Below are 20,756 nucleotides of genomic sequence, written 5' to 3' on the forward strand. Positions count from 1 at the left end.
GTTTACTCCACTGAAATCCACCATTTCATCTATTTCATCCAGAAGACAGCCCCGGAGTGTCGATCACAGCGATATTTCTTCCATCTTTGCCCTCTGCCTCTTTTCTGAGACAGCCGTCGGTGACAGACTCGGGCAAAACGTCTTCTTTGAAAGCGATCGCATCCACCAGGATGGTGTTTCCGGACGCACTCTTTCCCGATCCTGTTTTACCGACCAGAAGGAGTCTCAGTTCTTCACGGGTCGCAGAGCCTGCGGGGTTGGGGAAATGATGGTAACATTTGAATCATTCCAGAAATAAAAACCCATAAAACACTACGTTACGCTAGGCTTTTCTTTTGTTATCTTTGTATTGATGTTGACAGCAAGCAGTTTGTCCACATAAAGCAAGTACCACAAGCAGCACACAACCCTGGGATTGCACTTTACCTTTGTATCGATGTTGACAGCGAGCAGTTTGCCCACATAACGCCAGTAGCACAAGCAGCACACATCCCTGGATCCGGCCTTTGGTCGCCAACATTTTCAGTAAGCTAAGAAAATAAGAAAGAAAAAAGAGGTGAAATTAAGGCACATTCAAGGAAAGTATTTCAGATCAGATTAGCAAGTTAAACCACACTGAAAATACACGTTGAATAAACCATGGCCCCAAACTGGTTGGTTGTCCCATGTGTTTCCCCCGTGGCTGCTCCGGGCGCACACACAATGAGCCCTGGCTTCGCGACGCAGGCATAGCAACAACCTCCTTCTACTCCTCACTGCCTCGTGTGTGTGTGTGTGTGTGTGTGTGTGTGTGTGTGTGTGTGTGTGGGTGGTACTGGGTTCCTCACAGACGGTGGTGTTCGCAAAACCCACCCTCCCCAAAGATAAGGGCTCGCCAGCGGGGCCCGTGAGAGCGAGGGTCTGAGGTCCAAACGGAGGGCTGTGTTCACGTAACCCGCCCTCCGCAGACCTAAGCGTATGCTACCGAGACGCTTGAGAACGATGTAGAGGGAGAAAGAAGGAGGAGGAGGCATGGAGAGCCCCGAGGTCCAACTGGAGGGCGGTGTTCGCGTAATAGGCAGGCCAAACAGCTTCTCTTTCACTAGCGAGGCGCTTGAGAACGATGTAGAGGGAGCAAGGAGGATGAGGAGCAACGGAGAGCCTGAGGTCCAACTAGAGGGCGGTGTTCGTGAAACCGGCCATCCGCAGACCTAAGCGTACGCTCGTGAGGAGCATAAACGGAGGGCCGTGTTCACATAATGGGCAGGCCAAACGGCTGCTCTTTCACTAGCGAGGCACTTGAGAATGATGGAGAGGGAGCAAGGAGAATGAGGAGCAACGGAGAGCCCGAGGTGCAACTGGAGGGCGGTGTTCGCATAATAGGCAGGCCAAACAGCTTCTCTTTCACTAGCGAGGCTCTTGAGAACGATGTAGAGGGAGCAAGGAGGACGAGGAGGTGCGGAGAGCCCTAGGTCCAACTGGAGGGCGGTGTTCGCGTCATAGGAAGGCCAAACAGCTTCTCTTTCATTAGCGAGGCACATGACAACGGTAGAGAAGGAGCAAGGAGGACAAGGAGCAACGGAGATCCCGAGGTCCTCACCGAAGGGGGTGTTCGCGAAACCGGCCCTCAGGAGACCTAAGTGTACGCTAGCGAGGAGCATGAGAACAATGTAGAGGGAGCAAGGATGAGGAGGAGGCAAGGAGTTTCTGAAGTCCCAAGGGAGGGCAGTGTTTGCGTAATAGGCAGGCCAAGCAGCTGCTCTTTCACTAGCGAGGCACTTGAAAGCAATATAGAGGGGGCAAGGAAGACGGGGAGCAACGGAGATCCCAAGGTCTTCACCGAAGGGGGTGTTCGCGAAACCCACCCTCTGCAAACCTAAGCGTACTCTAGCGAGGAGCGTGACAAGGATGTAGAGGGAGCAAGGAGGACGAGGAGGCACGGAAAGCCTGAGGTCCAACTGGAGGGCGGTGTTCGCATAATAGGCAGGCCACGCAGCTGCTCTTTCACTAGCGAGGTGCAGGAGAACGATGGAGAAGGAGAGAGGAAGACGAGGAGCAACGGAGAGCCCGAGGTCCTCACTTAGGCCCATTTACGCGTAACCCAAGGCCCATCCAGCAAAGTGCTCACCTGCGAGGAGCAGGAGAACGGAGCAGAAGGAGGTCGCAGGACGGGGAGGCAGGGAGAGTCCGAAGTCCTCACTTAGGCCGGTTTACGCGAACACTGCCGAGAAGGAGACATTGATGATGATGATGATGATGATGATGATGATGATGTGAAGTTGAGAGTTGTTTGCTCCGGCGGTTCGGGGTCCCTCCAGACCCCAGTGTTTGCCATTGTAACTTACGAATGTGCATTGGGGTTGCGAAATACCCCATCGTGGTAGAGAGCATCCCCGGTCCTCGCGAAGGCCGGTTTACGCGTAACCCGAGGCCCATAAGGCTAAGCACTCACCCGCGAGGAGCAGCAGAACCGAGGAGAAGGACGAAGGACGAAGGAGGACTAGGAGGCAAGGAGAATCCGAGGTCCTCACTTAGGCCCGTTTACGCGAACACTGCCGAGAAGGAGACGACGATGATGATGATGTGAAGTTGAGAGTTGTTTCCTCCGACGGTTCGGGGTCCCTCCAGACCCCAGTGTTTGCCATCGTAACTTACGAATGTGTATTGGGGTTGCGAAATACCCCATCCCCATTACTAAGGGGTCACAGTGTACCCACGGAGTAGAGAGCACCCACATTCCTCGCGAAGGCCGGTTTACGCGTAACTTGGGGCCCACCCGGCTAAGCGCTTGCCTGCGAGGAGCAGGAGAATGGAGCAGAAGGAGGTAGGAAGGCGGCAGGGAGAGTCTGCGTGACCCCCCCCCACCCCTTCTTTTTTTTTTTTGGTCCAGGATGCACAAGGGTTAAGTATAAGTAAGTAATCAGATTACTTATGTAATCAGATTACTTATGTCAGTCAGTTATCTCTACTAACCGTATATCTGTATGAATCATCCTGAAATGTCTGATATATGTGAAGTATTTCCAGAGAAAATAAAGTCATTCCCTCGCATCTGTAACGGTGTGTATTATTACTAAGCATAAGTAAGTAATCAGATTACTTATGTAATCAGATTACTTATGTCAGTCAGTTATCTCTACTAACCGTATATCTGTATGAATCATCCTAAAATGTCTAAAATATGTGAAGTATTTCCAGAGAAAATAAAGTCATTCACTCGGATCTGTAACTGTGTGTATTATTATTAAGTATAAGTAAGGAATCTGATTACTTATGTAATCGCATTACTTATGTAATCAGATTACTTATGTCAGTCAGTTATCTCTACTAACCGTATATCTGTATGAATCATCCTAAAATGTCTGATATATGTGAAATATTTCCAGAGAAAATAAAGTCATTCACTCGGATCTGTAACGGTGTTTATTATTAGTAAGTATAAGTAAGTAATCAGATTACTTATGTAACAGATTACTTATGTCAGTCAGTTTTCTCTACTAACTGTATATCTGTATAAATCATTCTAAAATGTCTGATATATGTCAAGTATTTCCAGAGAAAATGAAGTCATTCACTCGGATCTGTGACGGTGTGTATTATTATTAAGTATAAGTAAGGAATCAGATTACTTATGTCATCACATTTCATATGTAATCAGATTACTTATGTAATCAGATTACTTATGTCAGTCAGTTATCTCTACTAACTGTATATCTGTATGAATCATCCTAAAATGTCTGATATATGTGAAGTATTTCCAGAGAAAATAAAGTCATTCACTCGCATCTGTAACTGTCTGCATTATTATTAAGTATAAGTAAGTAATCAGATTACTTATGCAATCAGATTACTTATGTCAGTCAGTTATCTCTACTAACCGTATATCTGTATGAATCATCCTAAAATGGCTGATATATGTGTGAAGTATTTCCGGAGAAAATAAAGTCATTCACTCGGATCTGTAACTGTGTGTATTATTATTAAGTATAAGTAAGTAATCCGATTACTTATGTAATCCGATTACTTATGTAATCAGATTACTTATGTCAGTCAGTTATCTCTACTAACCGTATATCTGTATGAATCATCCTAAAATGTCTGATATATGTGAAATATTTCCAGAGAAAATAAAGTCATTCACTCGGATCTGTAACGGTGTTTATTATTAGTAAGTATAAGTAAGTAATCAGATTACTTATGTAACAGATTCCTTATGTCAGTCAGTTATCTCTACTAACTGTATATCTGTATAAATCATCCTAAAATGTCTGATATATGTTAAGTATTTCCAGAGAAAATGAAGTCATTCACTCGGATCTGTAACTGTCTGCATTATTATTAAGTATAAGTAAGTAATCAGATTACTTATACAATCAGATTACTTATGTAATCAGATTACTTATGTAATCAGATTACTTATGTCAGTCAGTTATCTCTACTAACCGTATATCTGTATGAATCATCCTAAAATGTCTGATATATGTGAAATATTTCCAGAGAAAATAAAGTCATTCACTCGGATCTGTAACGGTGTTTATTATTAGTAAGTATAAGTAAGTAATCAGATTACTTATGTAACAGATTCCTTATGTCAGTCAGTTATCTCTACTAACTGTATATCTGTATAAATCATCCTAAAATGTCTGATATATGTTAAGTATTTCCAGAGAAAATGAAGTCATTCACTCGGATCTGTAACTGTCTGCATTATTATTAAGTATAAGTAAGTAATCAGATTACTTATACAATCAGATTACTTATGTAATCAGATTGCTTATGTAATCAGATTACTTATGTCAGTCAGTTATCTCTACTAACCGTATATCTGTATGAATCATCCTAAAATATCTGATATATGTGAAGTATTTCCAGAGAAAATAAACTCATTCACTCGCATCTGTAACTGTGTGTATTATTATTAAGTATAAGTAGGTATTCAGATTACTTATGTAATCAGATTACTTATGTCAGTCAGTTATCTCTACTAACCGTATATCTGTATGAATCATCCTAAAATGTCTGATATATGTGAAATATTTCCAGAGAAAATAAAGTCATTCACTCGGATCTGTAACGGTGTTTATTATTAGTGAGTATAAGTAAGTAATCAGATTACTTATGTAACAGATTACTTATGTCAGTCAGTTATCTCTACTAACTGTATATCTGTATAAATCATCCTAAAATGTCTGATATATGTCAAGTATTTCCAGAGAAAATGAAGTCATTCACTCGGATCTGTGACGGTGTGTATTATTATTAAGTATAAGTAAGGAATCAGATTACTTATGTCATCACATTTCATATGTAATCAGATTACTTATGTAATCAGATTACTTATGTCAGTCAGTTATCTCTACTAACTGTATATCTGTATGAATCATCCTAAAATGTCTGATATATGTGAAGTATTTCCAGAGAAAATAAAGTCATTCACTCGCATCTGTAACTGTCTGCATTATTATTAAGTATAAGTAAGTAATCAGATTACTTATGCAATCAGATTACTTATGTAATCAGATTACTTATGTAATCAGATTACTTATGTCAGTCAGTTATCTCTACTAACCATATATCTGTATGAATCATCCTAAAATGTCTGATATATGTGAAGTATTTCCAGAGAAAATAAAGTCATTCACACGGATCTGTAACTGTGTGTATTATTATTGAGTATAAGTAAGGAATCAGATTACTTTTGTAATCACATTACTTATGCAATCAGATTACTTATGTAATCAGATTACTTATGTAATCAGATTACTTATGTCAGTCAGTTATCTCTACTAACCATATAGCTGTATGAATCATCCTAAAATGTCTGATATATGTGAAGTATTTCCAGAGAAAATAAAGTCATTCACTCGGATCTGTAACTGTGTGTATTATTATTAAGTATAAGTAAGGAATCAGATTACTTATGTAATCAGATTACTTATGTCAGTCAGTTATCTCTACTAACCGTATATCTGTATGAATCATCCTAAAATGTCTGATATATGTGAAATATTTCCAGAGAAAATAAAGTCATTCACTCGGATCTGTAACGGTGTTTATTATTAGAAAGTATAAGTAAGTAATCAGATTACTTATGTAACAGATTACTTATGTCAGTCAGTTTTCTCTACTAACTGTATATCTGTATAAATCATCCTAAAATGTCTGATATATGTCAAGTATTTCCAGAGAAAATGAAGTCATTCACTCGGATCTGTGACGGTGTGTATTATTATTAAGTATAAGTAAGGAATCAGATTACTTATGTCATCACATTTCATATGTAATCAGATTACTTATGTAATCAGATTACTTATGTCAGTCAGTTATCTCTACTAACTGTATATCTGTATGAATCATCCTAAAATGTCTGATATATGTGAAGTATTTCCAGAGAAAATAAAGTCATTCACTCGCATCTGTAACTGTCTGCATTATTATTAAGTATAAGTAAGTAATCAGATTACTTATGCAATCAGATTACTTATGTCAGTCAGTTATCTCTACTAACCGTATATCTGTATGAATCATCCTAAAATGTCTGATATATGTGTGAAGTATTTCCGGAGAAAATAAAGTCATTCACTCGGATCTGTAACTGTGTGTATTATTATTAAGTATAAGTAAGTAATCCGATTACTTATGTAATCAGATTACTTATGTAATCAGATTACTTATGTCAGTCAGTTATCTCTACTAACCGTATATCTGTATGAATCATCCTAAAATGTCTGATATATGTGAAGTATTTCCAGAGAAAATAAAGTCATTCACTCGCATCTGTAACTGTGTGTATTATTATTAAGTATAAGTAAGTAATCAGATTACTTATGCAATCAGATTACTTATGTCAGTCAGTTATCTCTACTAACCGTATATCTGTATGAATCATCCTAAAATGTCTGATATATGTGAAGTATTTCCAGAGAAAATAAAGTCATTCACTCGCATCTGTAACGGTGTGTATTATTACTAAGTATAAGTAAGTAATCAGATTACTTATGTAATCAGATTACTTATGTAATCAGATTACTTATGTCAGTCAGTTATCTCTACTAACCGTATATCTGTATGAATCATCCTAAAATGTCTGATATATGTGAAGTATTTCCAGAGAAAATAAAGTCATTCACTCGCATCTGTAACGGTGTGTATTATTACTAAGTATAAGTAAGTAATCAGATTACTTATGTAATCAGATTACTTATGTAATCAGATTACTTATGTCAGTCAGTTATCTCTACTAACCGTACAGCTGTATGAATCATCCTAAAATGTCTGATATATGTGAAGTATTTCCAGAGAAAATAAAGTCATTCTCTCGCATCTGTAACGGTGTGTATTATTACTAAGTATAAGTAAGTAATCAGATTACTTATGTAATCAGATTACTTATGTAATCAGATTACTTATGTCAGTCAGTTATCTCTACTAACTGTACAGCTGTATGAATCATCCTAAAATGTCTGATATATGTGAAGTATTTCCAGAGAAAATAAAGTCATTCACTCGGATCTGTAACGGTGTGTATTATTATTAACCCTTGTGCTCCCCTTCGGGGAAGCCCCAGACCCCGGGGGTCCCAAAGTACCCCTGGGTCGCATTTCACAGGCCGCGCATCAGGGTTGGCTCCTGCACCCCGTACACCCACGTTTCCCTCCCTGAATGCCACTCCCGTTTCAATTTTTCTCCTAGTTTCAGGCAGTCTCTGTCATGTTCGTCCATGGGAGGCCGCTGTTAACCCTTGTGCTCCCCTTCGGGGCAGCCCTAGACCCCGGGGGTCCCAAAGTACCCCACCCTCAGTAGAGACAGGTGAATGAAAATGAAAAAAAAACAGAACGATCATTTGGGGTCGAAGAGTGCCCCAGAGCGATTCTAATGGGTTCGTCAGGGGATCGGGAAAGAAAACGTAGCACTTGGGGGCCACGCACAGAAGCTGCTGCGGCAGCATGGGGGTCATTGATACCCCAGTACATAAAAATGAAGCATAATCACAATAATGATAATAATGATAATAATAAGAAGAAGAAGAAGATGAAGAAGAAGAAGGAAAAGAAGAATACAACACAAAGACGGTTCTGAGTTTTATTTTATTTTATTTGAAATTACACTCACGATACAACTGAGGCTTTTTTGTCTTTGTTCTTCCTCCTGTCTCCTCTTCAGCCTTTCTCCTTCGAGTTTCTTCTGGGCCGCCTTATACATCTCGTTGGTGTGGTGGTTTCCTCCATTGAAATCCACCATTTCATCTATTTCATCCAAAAGACAGCCCCAGAATAGAATAGAATAGAATAGAATACTTTTATTTGTCAATTTCTTCAAATGTACTTGCCATACAAAGGAATTGAAATTACGTTTCACACTGTCCCATGCGTAGACATTGACAACAATAAGGTGCAGATGCACAACAAAAACAGCCCTAACAATAAGGTAATAAATAGTAATATAATAATATAAATAGTGCTAAAAGAAATACTAAAAATATATATATAGCAGCAGGTGTGTGCAATTGCTATGCAAGTCAGGAATGTTTTCAGTTCTTGGTTCAGAGAGTGTTTCCTTGTTGGAGAGTGTGCGTGGGTGGGGGGGGTGGGGGGGGGGGGGAGTAGAGTCCAATCTGTCTTCCTATACTTCTGCCAATCTGGTGATTCTGCTGGCTGGGAGCCGGGAGGGAAGAGAGTTCAGCAGTCTCACAGCCTGGTGGATGAAGCTGTTGGTGAGCCTGGTAGTGCGGGAGTGGAGACTTCTGTATCTCTTTCCAGAGGGCAGGAGGCTGAACAGACAGTGCGCGGGGTGGGTTGCATCGTTGACAATTGTGATGGCTTTGCGGGTGAGGCGAGTGGTGTAAATGTCTTGCAGGGAGGGGAGTGGTACACCAACTATCCTCTCAGCTGTTCTCACAATGCGTTGTAGAGCTTTTCTGTTATAGTCAGTGCAGCTACCGCCCCACACAGTGATGCAGCTGGAGAGGATACTTTCAATAGTGCCTCTGTAGAATGTAGTCAGGATGGGTGGTGGAGCACTTGCCCGCTTGAGTTTGCACAGGAAGTAGAGGCGCTGTTGTGCTTTCTTGGCCAGTGATGCTGTGTTGGTGGTCCAAGAGAGGTCCTCACTGATGTGCACCCCCAGGAACTTGGTGCTGCTCACCCTCTCCACCGCAGCGCCGTCGATGGTCAATGGGGGGTGACAGGTGTGGCCTCTCTGGAAGTTGACAATAATCTCCTTGGTCTTACTGACATTTAGCAGGAGGTTGTTGTCTCTGCACCACGTGGTCAGGAGCTCAACCTCTTTCCTGTAGTGGGTCTCATCACCCTTGGTGATGAGCCCCACCAGCGTTGTGTCGTCCGCAAACTTCACAAGGTGGTTGGAGCTGTAGGTTGGTGTGCAGTCATGTGTCAACAGGGTGAAGAGCAGAGGACTGAGCACACAGCCTTGTGGAGCCCCCGTGCTCAGGGTGATGCTGTTTGAGACCTTGTTGCCCACACGCACCGCTTGAGGCCTCTGGCTGAGGAAATCCAGCAGCCAGTTGCAGAGGGAGGTGCTGAGGCCCAGTCTGTCCAGTTTACAGATGAGTTGTTGTGGTATTATGGTGTTGAATGCTGAGCTAAAGTCTATGAACAGCATTCTCACATATGAGTCTTTCTTGTCCAGATGAGTTAGGGCTGGGTGGAGGGCAGAGCAGATTGCATCCTCTGTGGATCGTTTCGCTCTGTATGCGAACTGGTGTGGGTCCAGGGTGGGAGGTAGGGTGGATTTGATGTGTGACATGACTAGTCGTTCAAAGCACTTCATAATAATGGGTGTCAGTGCCACCGGGTGGTAGTCATTGAAACAGGCTGGGGATGGTTTCTTTGGCACAGGTATGATGGTGGCAGTCTTGAAGCATGATGGGACAGTGGCTTGCCTCAGGGAGGTGTTAAAGATGTCTGTGAAGACATTCTTCAGCTCCTCTGCACAGTCTTTCAGCACACTACCAGGGATATTATCTGGACCCGCTGCTTTCCGGGCGTTGATGGTGATGAGTGTCCTCTTCACGCTGGCAGCAGACAGGCACAGAGGCTGGTCGTGTGGAGGTGGTGGTGTTTTCTGTGGGCGTGTGTTGTTCTGTGCTTCAAATCGTGCAAAGAAGCTGTTCAGGTTGTTGAGCAGAGTGGTGTCGCTCTCACAGCTACGTGCTACAGGCTTGTAGTCTGTAATAGCCTGGATGCCTTGCCATAGGCTTCTTGCGTCCTTGCTATCATTGAAGTGGGAGGTTATCTTGTGTGTGTAGTCCTGTTTCGCTTTCCTGATGCCACGGGACAGGTTGGCTCTCGCTGTTCTCAGGCCTATTTCATCCCCAGCTCTGAAGGCCTTGTCTCTGGCCTTCAGCAGCCTGTGGACATCTCCTGTTAGCCATGGCTTCCGGTTGGCTCGAGTTGTGATACTTTTCACTTGTGTTACATCATCAATGCATTTGGTGATGTATGAGCTCACTGTGTCTGTGTACTCCTCGATGTCTATGATGTTATTGTAGGTGGCTGCTTCCTTGAATATGTCCCAATCAGTTGACCCAAAGCAGTCTTGAAGAGCAGAGGTGGCCTCCTGTGGCCACACTCTTACCTCTTTCATAACAGGTTTGATGACCTTCACTCTCTGTCTGTATGCTGGCATTAGCATAACAGTGAGGTGATCAGAGGTGCCGATGTGGGGGAGGGGGATGGCTTTGTATGCTCCTTTTTCCTGTGTGTAGACCAAGTCCAATGTCTCTGTCACGGGTCTGGGTCCGTTGGACCCAGTATGTGGAGTTTCATGTTTTTGTTATTCCATGTTTGAGGTTATTAGGTTTTGGTTTTAGTTTGCATCAGGGATTGTTTTCTTGTTCTTGTTGTGTTTATGATGATTATGATGTTTATAATTTGAGTTTCATGTTTAAGGATTTGTTCTCGGTTGTATCTCACATTTAGTTTAGTTCAGGTTCCATGTGTCATTCTGTCTGTCTCTCAGTGTCAGGTCTGCGTCTTGGTGTGGTGTTCTCATTTCCTGTTTTATTGTGAAGGTCTGGGTCTCATGTGAGTGTGTTCAGTTCACTAGCGAGGCACATGACAACAGTAGAGAAGGAGCAAAGAGGACGAGGAGCAATGGAGAGCCCAAGGTCCTCACCGATAGGGGTGTTCGCAAAACCGGCCCATCGTAACTTACGAATGTGTATTGGGGTTGCGAAATACCCCATTGTGGGTACACTTTGACCCCATAGTAATCGTGGAGTAGAGAGCATCCCCGGTCCTCGCGAAGGCCGGTTTACGCGTAACCCGAGGCCCATAAGGCTAAGCACTCAACTGCGAGGAGCAGGTAAATGGAGCAGGAGGAAGGAGGACTAGGAGGCAGGGAGAGTCCGAGGTCCTCACTTAGGCCCGTTTACGCGTTACCTGGGGCCCGTCCGGCTAAGCCCTCCCCTGCGAGGAGCAGGAGAACAGAGCAGAAGGAGGTCGCAGGACGGGGAGGCAGGGAGAGTCCGAAGTCCTCACTTAGGCCCGTTTACACGAACACTGCCGAGAAGGAGACATTGATGATGATGATGATGATTATGATGATGTGAAGTTGAGAGTTGTTTGCTCCGGCGGTTCGGGGTCCCTCCAGACCCCAGTGTTTGCCATCGTAACTTACGAATGTGCATTGGGGTTGCGAAATACCCCATTGTGGGTACACTTTGACCCCATAGTAATCGTGGAGTAGAGAGCATCCCCGGTCCTCGCAAAGGCTGGTTTACACGTAACCCGAGGCCCATAAGGCTAAGCACTCACCTGCGAGGAGCAGGAGAACCGAGGAACAGGAGGCAGGAGGACTAGTGTTGAAATCTCCCAATTCTTTGAATCTTTGGGCTGAAGGAAGGACAATACTCGGTGTATAAATGCTCAATCAACAATCATTTATTTCCATACAATTCAACACAAAGAGCATTTAGAACCATCATGATGGGGAGACATGCATGAAGAGGGTCACAGCAGTCTCAAAATGGTGACGGGTTACTCAGCTTCTTATAGTCTCTGGTGGCCCCCACCTAGTCGTAAAAGCCTAAACATTACATTCTTTCTCTCTTACAGCGCCTAAGTTATGACCTCGGCTCCCTGTCTTTCTGCTCTTCTGAAAGGTGGGGGTATGGAATGTGGTCTATCTCCCCTGTCTTAGACACCAAGTCTCCTGCTTACAACCTTCTCTTCATGATTCAACAATTAAGCATGTCAAGAAAACAGTGTAACACATTCCCAGCAGATCAAGGATACAGAGTGATGCACACTTATCTAATGAACTAATATGTGAATATGTTCTGTTAACTCAAAAGTATAACGAGAACTAAACTACATACAGATCACACGCTCTATATTAAAGGGTATAATGTGATCTACAGCAGTATTCTAATTCAACTACTTTGATTACATATATAAGGTAACATATAGTAACAGAATAATCTAATACTAGGATACAGGGGGCGTCCGAGGTCCTCATAGAGGCCAACGCCAACACTGCTCTCTCCAAAGCTAAGCGTCCGACAGTGAGGCACAGGAGAACCGAGGAGAAGGAGAACTAGGAGCCAGGGAGTGTCCGAGGTCCTTACTTAGGCCGGTTTACGCGAACACTGCCAAGAAGGAGACGACGATGATGATGATGATGATGTGAAGTTGAGAGTTGTTTCCTCCGACGTTTCGGGGTCCCTCCAGACCCCAGTGTTTTTCATCCTAACTTACGAATGTGCATTGGGGTTGCGAAATACCCCATCGCCATTACTAAGGGGTCACAGTGTACCCACGGAGTAGAGAGCACCCCCATTCCTCGCGAAGGCCGGTTTACGTGTAACTTGGGGCCCACCCGGCTAAGCGCTTGCCTGCGAGGAGCAGGAGAATGGAGCAGAAGGAGGTAGGAAGGCGGCAGGGAGAGTCTGAGGCCCTCAAGGAGGGCGGTTTACGCGAACTCTGTCCTCTGTAAAGCCAAGCGTCCAACAGCGAGGCCCAGGAGAACTGAGGAGAGGGCCGGTTTACGTGAAGACTACCCTCTGTAAAGCTGAGCGTTTGCAAGCGCAGGGTAGAAGGACCAAGGAGAAGGAGGAAGGAGACGATGATGATGATGATGATTGTGTGAAGTTGAGAGATGTTTGCTCCGGGAGTTCGGGGTCCCTCGAGACCCCAGTATTTGCCATCGTAACTTACGAATGTGGTGTGGGGTGGCGAAATACCCCATCATGATCACTAAGGGGTCACAGAGTACCCACGGAGCACTGATCTGACTGTTTATTTGGTTAAAACCAAAATGTTAGAAAGTTCATGTTCAGTGAAATCACTGAACAAAGTGAGGAAGCTGATGCACTTTTAAATGTTGTCTTCTTTGGACCACGACAGCTGTAACTAGAGAACGGTTGAGGAATCTGGCTGTTCATTTGAAGCAGCTACTGCAGTTCATGGAAATTGGTACATTTAGCAAAGTGTGATCCATGGTCTGATTTAGATGAGTGAAATCATTGAACAAAGTGAGGAAGCTGATCCACTTTGACATGTCTGTTGTGAAAAGACTTTATTGGATTCCTACATCCTGGTAGGTCTGGATAGCTGCTTGTCCCTTAAAAAATTAAGGGGGATCCCGTTTGGATCTTTAGCCATCAGAATTGTTGTCTGAAGGCCAAGAAAGATGCCTAGAGGATTTACTTTACCATCATGGCCTTGCTATATTGGTCCATTTGATTGACCTTTATTATAATTATGTATTTATTTTATTTTCAGTTGTTACAGATGGGACAGACATGACTGGGGGATAGGACAGGGAGAATGAAAGAAAGAGAAGGAGAGAAAGAAAAACAGAGGAGAGAAGAGATAATGAGAAACGGGGGAAGAAAGAAAAACACCTGAATCACCTGTCGACAGAAGAAAAAAACAGAAAACAAACAAAAAAGAGCAACATAAGAAATACAACACCATCACACAATAAACTAGCTAACAGTAGATAACAGTAGATACTAAAGGTAGCAGCCAAGAAAGGTGTAGCTTGTGTCTGTGAACACCCGTTTGTACACCTGTGTGGATCAGCGCGCTTGTATTCAAAAAGTTTCTCCATGTAACGATCTGCTAGGGAGTGTGGGGAGCAATAGCCCCGTCCCCCAGTGCATGAAGCAGGTATGGAAGGAGAACTAGGCCCCAGACATCCAGAGGGCCCAGAGTACGAGAACCCAGGGAGGACGACCAAAGGGGCAACCGTGCCACCCTCCTGAGAAGAGCTGAGGAGAGCCCCAGATGAGGGGTCACCCAGCAGCCACGGAGCAGAAGCCAGAGGGGGTTGCAGTGATGTGCCTGTGGGCTCTGCCGGCAGCCAGCTGTGCCAGAGAGGACCAAGCCCCACGCCCAGAGGCCAGAGGGCCCCCCACCCCCTGGAAGGGGCCCAGCCGGGCCACAGGCGCCAGGCCTGACTCTCCTTTTTCCTGACTTCTGTGTCTGAAAACAGAGAAGAACATTTCATGATTTGGAGGATATAGCATCAACTGAAATCATTTCCATTAATGGTGAAAAAGAACAGTAAAAGCAGTGTTTGTTTCTTAGACATGAGAGGACAGTCTGTCTCACCTCTTGGCTGCACTGCCTCTGTTAAATCTGACAGCAGTGTACTCAGTAACTTCCTGTTCCTGCGTGTGTCTGTGAGGCTGAGCTGCTCTGATGTTGGAGTAGAGAGGATCTGCCTGGTTATTGGAGAAGTGGATGCTGGTATACTGAAGATCATCCTGCTCCTCTGGCTGTCTCTGATCAGGTAAACACTGTATAGGAAAAAAGAAAATCTCAGCTACAAATGTGATCAAATGTATTTCAGTTAAAGAACAACAGCAAAGAAGTATTTGTGAGTCCAACAGGAAGTGTAAAACCAAAATGTTGGTTATTTGTGCAACACTGATGTGACTGTTTTCACCTGTTCTCTGTTGTTGGCTCTGTCTTCAGATTCAGCAGATTCCTTGGACATCCTCTTTTTTTCTGGTTGGGACAATTCATGTAGAACAAAATAATGACATTCATAAACTGTTAAAATCAAAGTTTATCTCACAAACAATAATGTAACAGATCTGCTCACTGAATCCACAGGAAGACAGAAGAATATGACTGGCAGGAGAACAGCAGCAGTTACTCCAGCTGCTTTTAATGTTCCTGTTCCTGTGGAAACAAAGATCAAAATAAAACACTGTGTATATAATGGTATACCATATCATAAATAAAAAACAAAAAACAAAGACGGTGTGTCCAAACTTTTGACTGGTAGTGTGAATTAATTTGTAAGAAATAAAAATATGCAATGCCCCCAGTGCAATGACCTGCAGCTCTTTATTTCAGATTTTGTCTGAAACAAGAGTTAATTGTTTTATGTCCGTCCTTTAAAGTCTTAACCCTCTGTGGTTGGATCTTACCTTTGGATGTTTACACATTCTGCAAATATTTTCCAAGAACACAATGGGCAGCTGTTTATAGGGGAATGTGGTTTAATGCAGTACAGCTGTTATTATCACATCACAAAAATAACATTCATATAAGAAATAAAATTGTCTTGTGTCAACTGTATATGGTGTTAAATAGGCATATACCAGCGGCCCCCAACGCCTGGGCCACGGACCGGTACTGGTCCGTGAGTCGTTTGGTACTGGGCCCGAGAGTTGAGGCTCGGGAGTGAAATGTATGGTTTTCAGGGTTTTTATCATTAACTCTGTTTCCCTGGGTCTTTACCGGTGTTGTAGTTGTGTGTCTTATTTTGAAAGAACTATTTACGCATTACCACAGCGACCAGTGAGCATTAAGGGGCAGAGAGGAGGATGTTACTCTCAATGTTGTTGGTGCATTTCAGGAGGATGTTGCTAATAAAGTTACACAATTACACAGCAAATTTGCATTTATTATTATATTTACAAAATAACCACAGTTTTTGTCTTGGTCATATCATTTTATTTTGTTGTATTAACCGCGACGCCTTAAAGGCCGGCCTGTGAAAATATTGTCTGACATTAAACTGGTCCGTGGCACAAAAAAGATTGGGGAACGCTGGCCTATACTACTGTACTTTAATGTTGGTCATAAGGGTGGTACTTAAAGAGCCACATATTATTATTGCAACCATTTGGACAGAACGCTGTTATCTGCCTTTGGGTGATTTGAGGATACAGAGCGCGGTTGAGGTATGTTTTTCGTCACTCACCCTTTTAGCGACTCCTCTGCCACGAAATATGAAAGAAAATCGAAGCATTTCGGCTATTTTTTGTTTGTTCTACAAGCTTACACTGTTAAACTGCTCTTAAATAATTTGAAAACAACATGATAAGGGGGATGACAGGCTGCATCAAAGGTCGAGGACGCTTTTCCGTGTGGCGTGCTTGTGGCGCGTCTTGATGACATCACTCAAGTAAACAATTACACAGCAAATTTGCATTTATTATTATATTTACAAAATAACCACAGTTTTTGTCTTGGTCATATCATTTTATTTTGTTGTATTAACCGCGACGCCTTAAAGGCCGGCCTGTGAAAATATTGTCTGACATTAAACTGGTCCGTGGCACAAAAAAGATTGGGGAACGCTGGCCTATACTACTGTACTTTAATGTTGGTCATAAGGGTGGTACTTAAAGAGCCACATATTTTATGAGGTGGTACTCATAGTGAAAAGTTTGAGAACCACCACACAGTTCATGTCTCAAAACATTCCAAACCTGATCAGCTTTAGAGGTTAAACAGTTTACCCCTCGTCTTTGCAGCCTAAACCTCAGAGAGTTTACGTGCCTAACGCCCACATCATGCCAACAGAGAAGAAACGGTCAGCGCTTCGCTGGAAGATCAGGAATGATTTGGCCAGTGGTCTCCTTCTATACAAATTCAGCTAATGATTACACTCTGCATGTTGTTTTTACATACTTTTATTCAACTTTTGTATTTTTTATTATTCGAGTTATGACTCTCTTGTTACAAACAATAAAAACAAAGATAATATGACTTATGTTAATACATTACAGGTAATCTGTTTTAAGGAAAGTCAGAGTAGGGTAGTTTAAACGGGTAGAGAGGCGTGTAACGCTCATCGTGCCAGAGCAGCTTATCCTCCAGAAACTTAACAGTTTCCAAAGTGAGGACGATGGCTTCATGTTTCAGCATGCTGTGGACATTCAGACCTGAGAGAGAAAATATGACAAACTGTGTGAGTTTTATATAACAGATTTGTTACATATAACATTTAAAACCCTGAGCTTTTTAACAACTGTTTAATTAAACTGGCATGTTAGAGGTCCAAAGACACAGTGCTGCAAAGACTTCAATGCATGAAATATTGTTTGAAAGCGTGAACAGAAATAATACATTTTACCATCAATTAATCTGTTAAAACTGAGTCACACTCAGTGTGAACTCACCGATTGCTGGAATGACGTTCACTGTCTTCAAGTTTGCCGTGGCCTGAAGGATGTTTTCAGAAAAGTCTTCACCTCTGAAAGCAACAACAAAAACGTGAGCACTGAGCAACAGTGGGCGTCCAGTGGTGGATATTCAAACAGATTTGAAAGTTGATCATTTGTACAGAAGTGCTGCTAAAGATACTCACACATCCACTATTAACACAGACTCTCCCCAGTGTCTGTGTCTGATGAGGTCAAGCAGGTACTGAGAGTCTGGTGTGGGGATGTTCAGGGAGTCCACAATGTGAAGATCATCCTGTGTCAGCAAGCAGTTCAAAAGGGGGGAAAGTATTCAGCTGTCAAGAAATATTACGGATACGTAATAATGTAGTTAAAGTCATCATGTATCCTATTCTCACATTTGTTATGTGCTCTAATTATAGTGTCACAGATAAAGAAAGGACTTTCTTTCTTTCTTTTGAACACTTACAAGTTCATCAGTGTCACCAATCTGCTACAAACCAAATACTCTCACGAAATGATATGAGAACATAAAGGGTGAAGAAATTCTCCATTTAAAACAAGTGGATTTATCTCCTCCTCTCTTTAAGCCAACTTTCTTCTAAGTGGCTAACCACTGCAAACAAAGGGTCTGAACAATAGGTGGGTGGGGCTTCTGTATTCACACGTGTGAGATATCTGTACGGGTTATCGCCTCTGTGACATCATAACAACAGCACTTGTGATAAGTGGGTGACAAAAACAGCTGCTTGTGGACACCGTCATATGTCACTGCATGTTTTTACAACTCTTATTACAGATGTTATGAGCCTCTAACATCACTAGCAGCTGCATTTGCTCTTCAGGTGAAACAAAGGGGTTTCTCTTACCTGAGCCATCTTGGAGCTCAGCCCAACTTTGAGTCCTTGCACTCGAACTTTCATGGGTAACATGTAGTAGTAACTGGTGGGACCTCTGGGTCCATGAGACACTCCACCTGAATGAAACACAGAACCAGTCAGACCATACTGGCCTCCAGCATGGGAATCCTTCCAGATCAACCCCACTGAAGGGTGATCATGTTTCTGGGAGTCATGACACAGAGACGAGCACACGCTGGACTATGAAACAAAGATCTTCATTTTCAGTTATATTTGGAAAAAAGGAGGGAAAACAGCAGACATGGAAAAAATGAAAACAGAAGTTTTACAATAAGATCAAAAAGAGACACCTCCTCTCCATATGGGTGATCGGATGCTTCCATGTCGAGCTCGTCCACTTCCTTTCTGTTTCCAGGGTTTCCTGCCTCCACCGCTGACCTCTGACCTGACTTTAGTGTGGGCGTGACTCTGAGATGTGAAGACAGCCATTAGTCTACTTTTCATTTTCTTTATCAGCCGCAATAAAGCTCAAACTTTTCTGCATTTGATCGTCTTCCTCTGTCATATATGCACTGTTACGTATTCCTAATGTGGTCATTTCAGACACAGAGCTCTGTCTGAGCTGAAGTTTCTCCTGCCTGCTGTTCAAAACACATCTTTGCAAGCAACAACCAATCAGAAGAAGTTCTAATTTTACTGTTGTTTACTCTCCACGGATGTGAACTGTAAAAGTATCAAATTAAATTTAAATGTAATAGCATAATCTTAGCTCAATGTAGCAACACATGATGAATAAAATGTTCCTAAGCTTAAAGTGCTTGATTATGTGATATATATTACAAAAAACTCAAATGCAATTGACATTTTTAAATAGTAACTTACAATCCTTTTGTAATTTCTCTGCCATGTTTCAACACTGTGTAGAATATCAAGCCTGAGGAATGACAACAAAGATTAACTTGCACATTTCAGTAGGTGCTGTGAAATGTGTAGAACTGAATGGAAAGTGTCAATAGTAGCTTGGTTACCTCGGAGGAACTGCAAACACATCAGGGTGAAGTTGAGCCACACCCAAAGGTTCGCTGTCCTGTCTCTCCAGAGACTCCACCCAGGTCTGCACAGGGGTCAAGTGAGCAGGAACTGCAGCATCACACTTCCTCAGAGGAGGCAGAGAGGAGTCTGCAGGAGGTGGTGGACACTCTGCAGGAGGGTATAAAGCAGCAGTCAGTGAGGAAGATTTTCATGTATCCCACCCACAATGATATCAGTGTTATCAGGGAAATCACAATATTTGGTTTTTGGAGGACAAACAATAACACTGAATAAATCTGATTTAAAATCCATTTTCAAACATTACATTTATCTATCAAGTACACAAGCTTCATACTTAATCTTTCAGGATCCACGAGGTTGGTGGGCAGCAGTAAGTTTGGAGGCAGAGTGCTCTCATTAGAGAACGAGGAAGCGAACTGAGGAGTGAGAGGGAGAGAAAAACTTGAGGATGAACAAAAAACACTAAAAACAAAGACAAACGGGTGTTATATTAATCTTATACACACATACTCAGATATAATGCTGCACTATGGACGTTTTTTTCTATATCTAAAGAAATTAAATAACAGCAAAAATGGCTCCAGATTATTATTGCAACCATTTGGACAGAACGCTGTTATCTGCCTTTGGGTGATTTGAGGATACAGAGCGCGGTTGAGGTATGTTTTTCGTCACTCACCCTTTTAGCGACTCCTCTGCCACGAAATATGAAAGAAAATCGAAGCATTTCGGCTATTTTTTGTTTGTTCTACAAGCTTACACTGTTAAACTGCTCTTAAATAATTTGAAAACAACATGATAAGGGGGATGACAGGCTGCATCAAAGGTCGAGGACGCTTTTCCGTGTGGCGTGCTTGTGGCGCGTCTTGATGACATCACTCAAGTAAAGTGGCACCATCTATTGGTTGGACGCAATGACTGTAGACTGTTTTCTACAGTCATTGGTTGGACGTGGTTAAAGTGACAAAAAGCTTTTTTTTCACCATCCAACTTCAAAACAAAGAAAAACGTTAGACAATAACTGATAATCGATCAACATCTCCAGACAAAACAAACAAGAAAATAATTTAAAAAGACAATACTTCTGTCTTTTTTAATTTTATATATATAGATACACTAAAACGTTTTAGAATACCCCATTTTTTTTCAGCTAATTGAAAATTATGCAGTTTAATGTCTCATAGCACTCTGAAATGAAAGCATAGTACAAATAAAGAATTGGAGTTACAAAAAAGAGAAAGAAATCATGGAATCAATTTATATAGCAAATGTATTCTAAACTTTTGACTCATCAAAGTAGCCACCTTTGGCAAAAATAACAGCTGAACACACCCGTTGCATTCTTTCAACAATAGAAATTAAATATTCTTGAGAGAGTTCTTCCCATATCTGTTGCAGAAGTTTCCATAAACATGCAGCACCTGTAGGTTGCTTTGCTTTCACTCTTCGGTCCAGTTCACCCTAAACTAGCT

General features: G+C 42.5%; 2 protein-coding genes across 3 annotated transcripts; both read right to left on the reverse strand.

Annotated features, from left to right (window-relative positions):
• Positions 1-11,871: 11,871 nt before the first annotated feature.
• Positions 11,872-16,724, reverse strand: LOC147327014 (uncharacterized). Of its 2 annotated transcripts, XM_086294615.1 has the most exons (5): positions 16,165-16,724; positions 15,055-15,134; positions 14,896-14,957; positions 14,559-14,746; positions 11,872-14,429 (listed from the first exon to the last, which is right to left on the reverse strand). In XM_086294615.1, exons 3-5 carry the CDS (start codon positions 14,944-14,946, stop codon positions 14,240-14,242), a joined length of 429 nt encoding a protein of 142 aa, XP_086150741.1. In that variant the 5' UTR covers positions 14,947-14,957; positions 15,055-15,134; positions 16,165-16,724; the 3' UTR covers positions 11,872-14,239. The 2 variants fall into 2 exon arrangements, with proteins under 2 accessions (XP_086150741.1, XP_086150740.1); XM_086294614.1 differs by lacking the exon at positions 16,165-16,724 and having other exon boundaries at positions 15,055-16,145.
• A 139-nt stretch (positions 16,725-16,863) lies between these two features.
• LOC147327015 (large ribosomal subunit protein uL4m-like) lies at positions 16,864-20,153 on the reverse strand. The gene is made up of 9 exons (XM_086294613.1): positions 19,964-20,153; positions 19,619-19,700; positions 19,260-19,431; positions 19,114-19,165; positions 18,582-18,699; positions 18,241-18,347; positions 17,557-17,666; positions 17,369-17,442; positions 16,864-17,131 (listed from the first exon to the last, which is right to left on the reverse strand). The coding sequence occupies exons 1-9, from the start codon at positions 20,009-20,011 to the stop codon at positions 16,986-16,988; spliced, it is 909 nt and encodes a 302-aa protein (XP_086150739.1). The 5' UTR covers positions 20,012-20,153; the 3' UTR covers positions 16,864-16,985.
• Between the last annotated feature and the right edge of the window lie 603 nt (positions 20,154-20,756).

This window comes from Aulonocara sp. 'chitande type north' Nkhata Bay, linkage group LG6 (assembly GCF_057382095.1).
Source record: "Aulonocara sp. 'chitande type north' Nkhata Bay isolate Kocher_YH1m ecotype deep benthic linkage group LG6, A_spYH_male_GT1.1, whole genome shotgun sequence".
In the NCBI taxonomy this organism is placed as follows: Eukaryota; Metazoa; Chordata; class Actinopteri; order Cichliformes; family Cichlidae; genus Aulonocara; species Aulonocara sp. 'chitande type north' Nkhata Bay.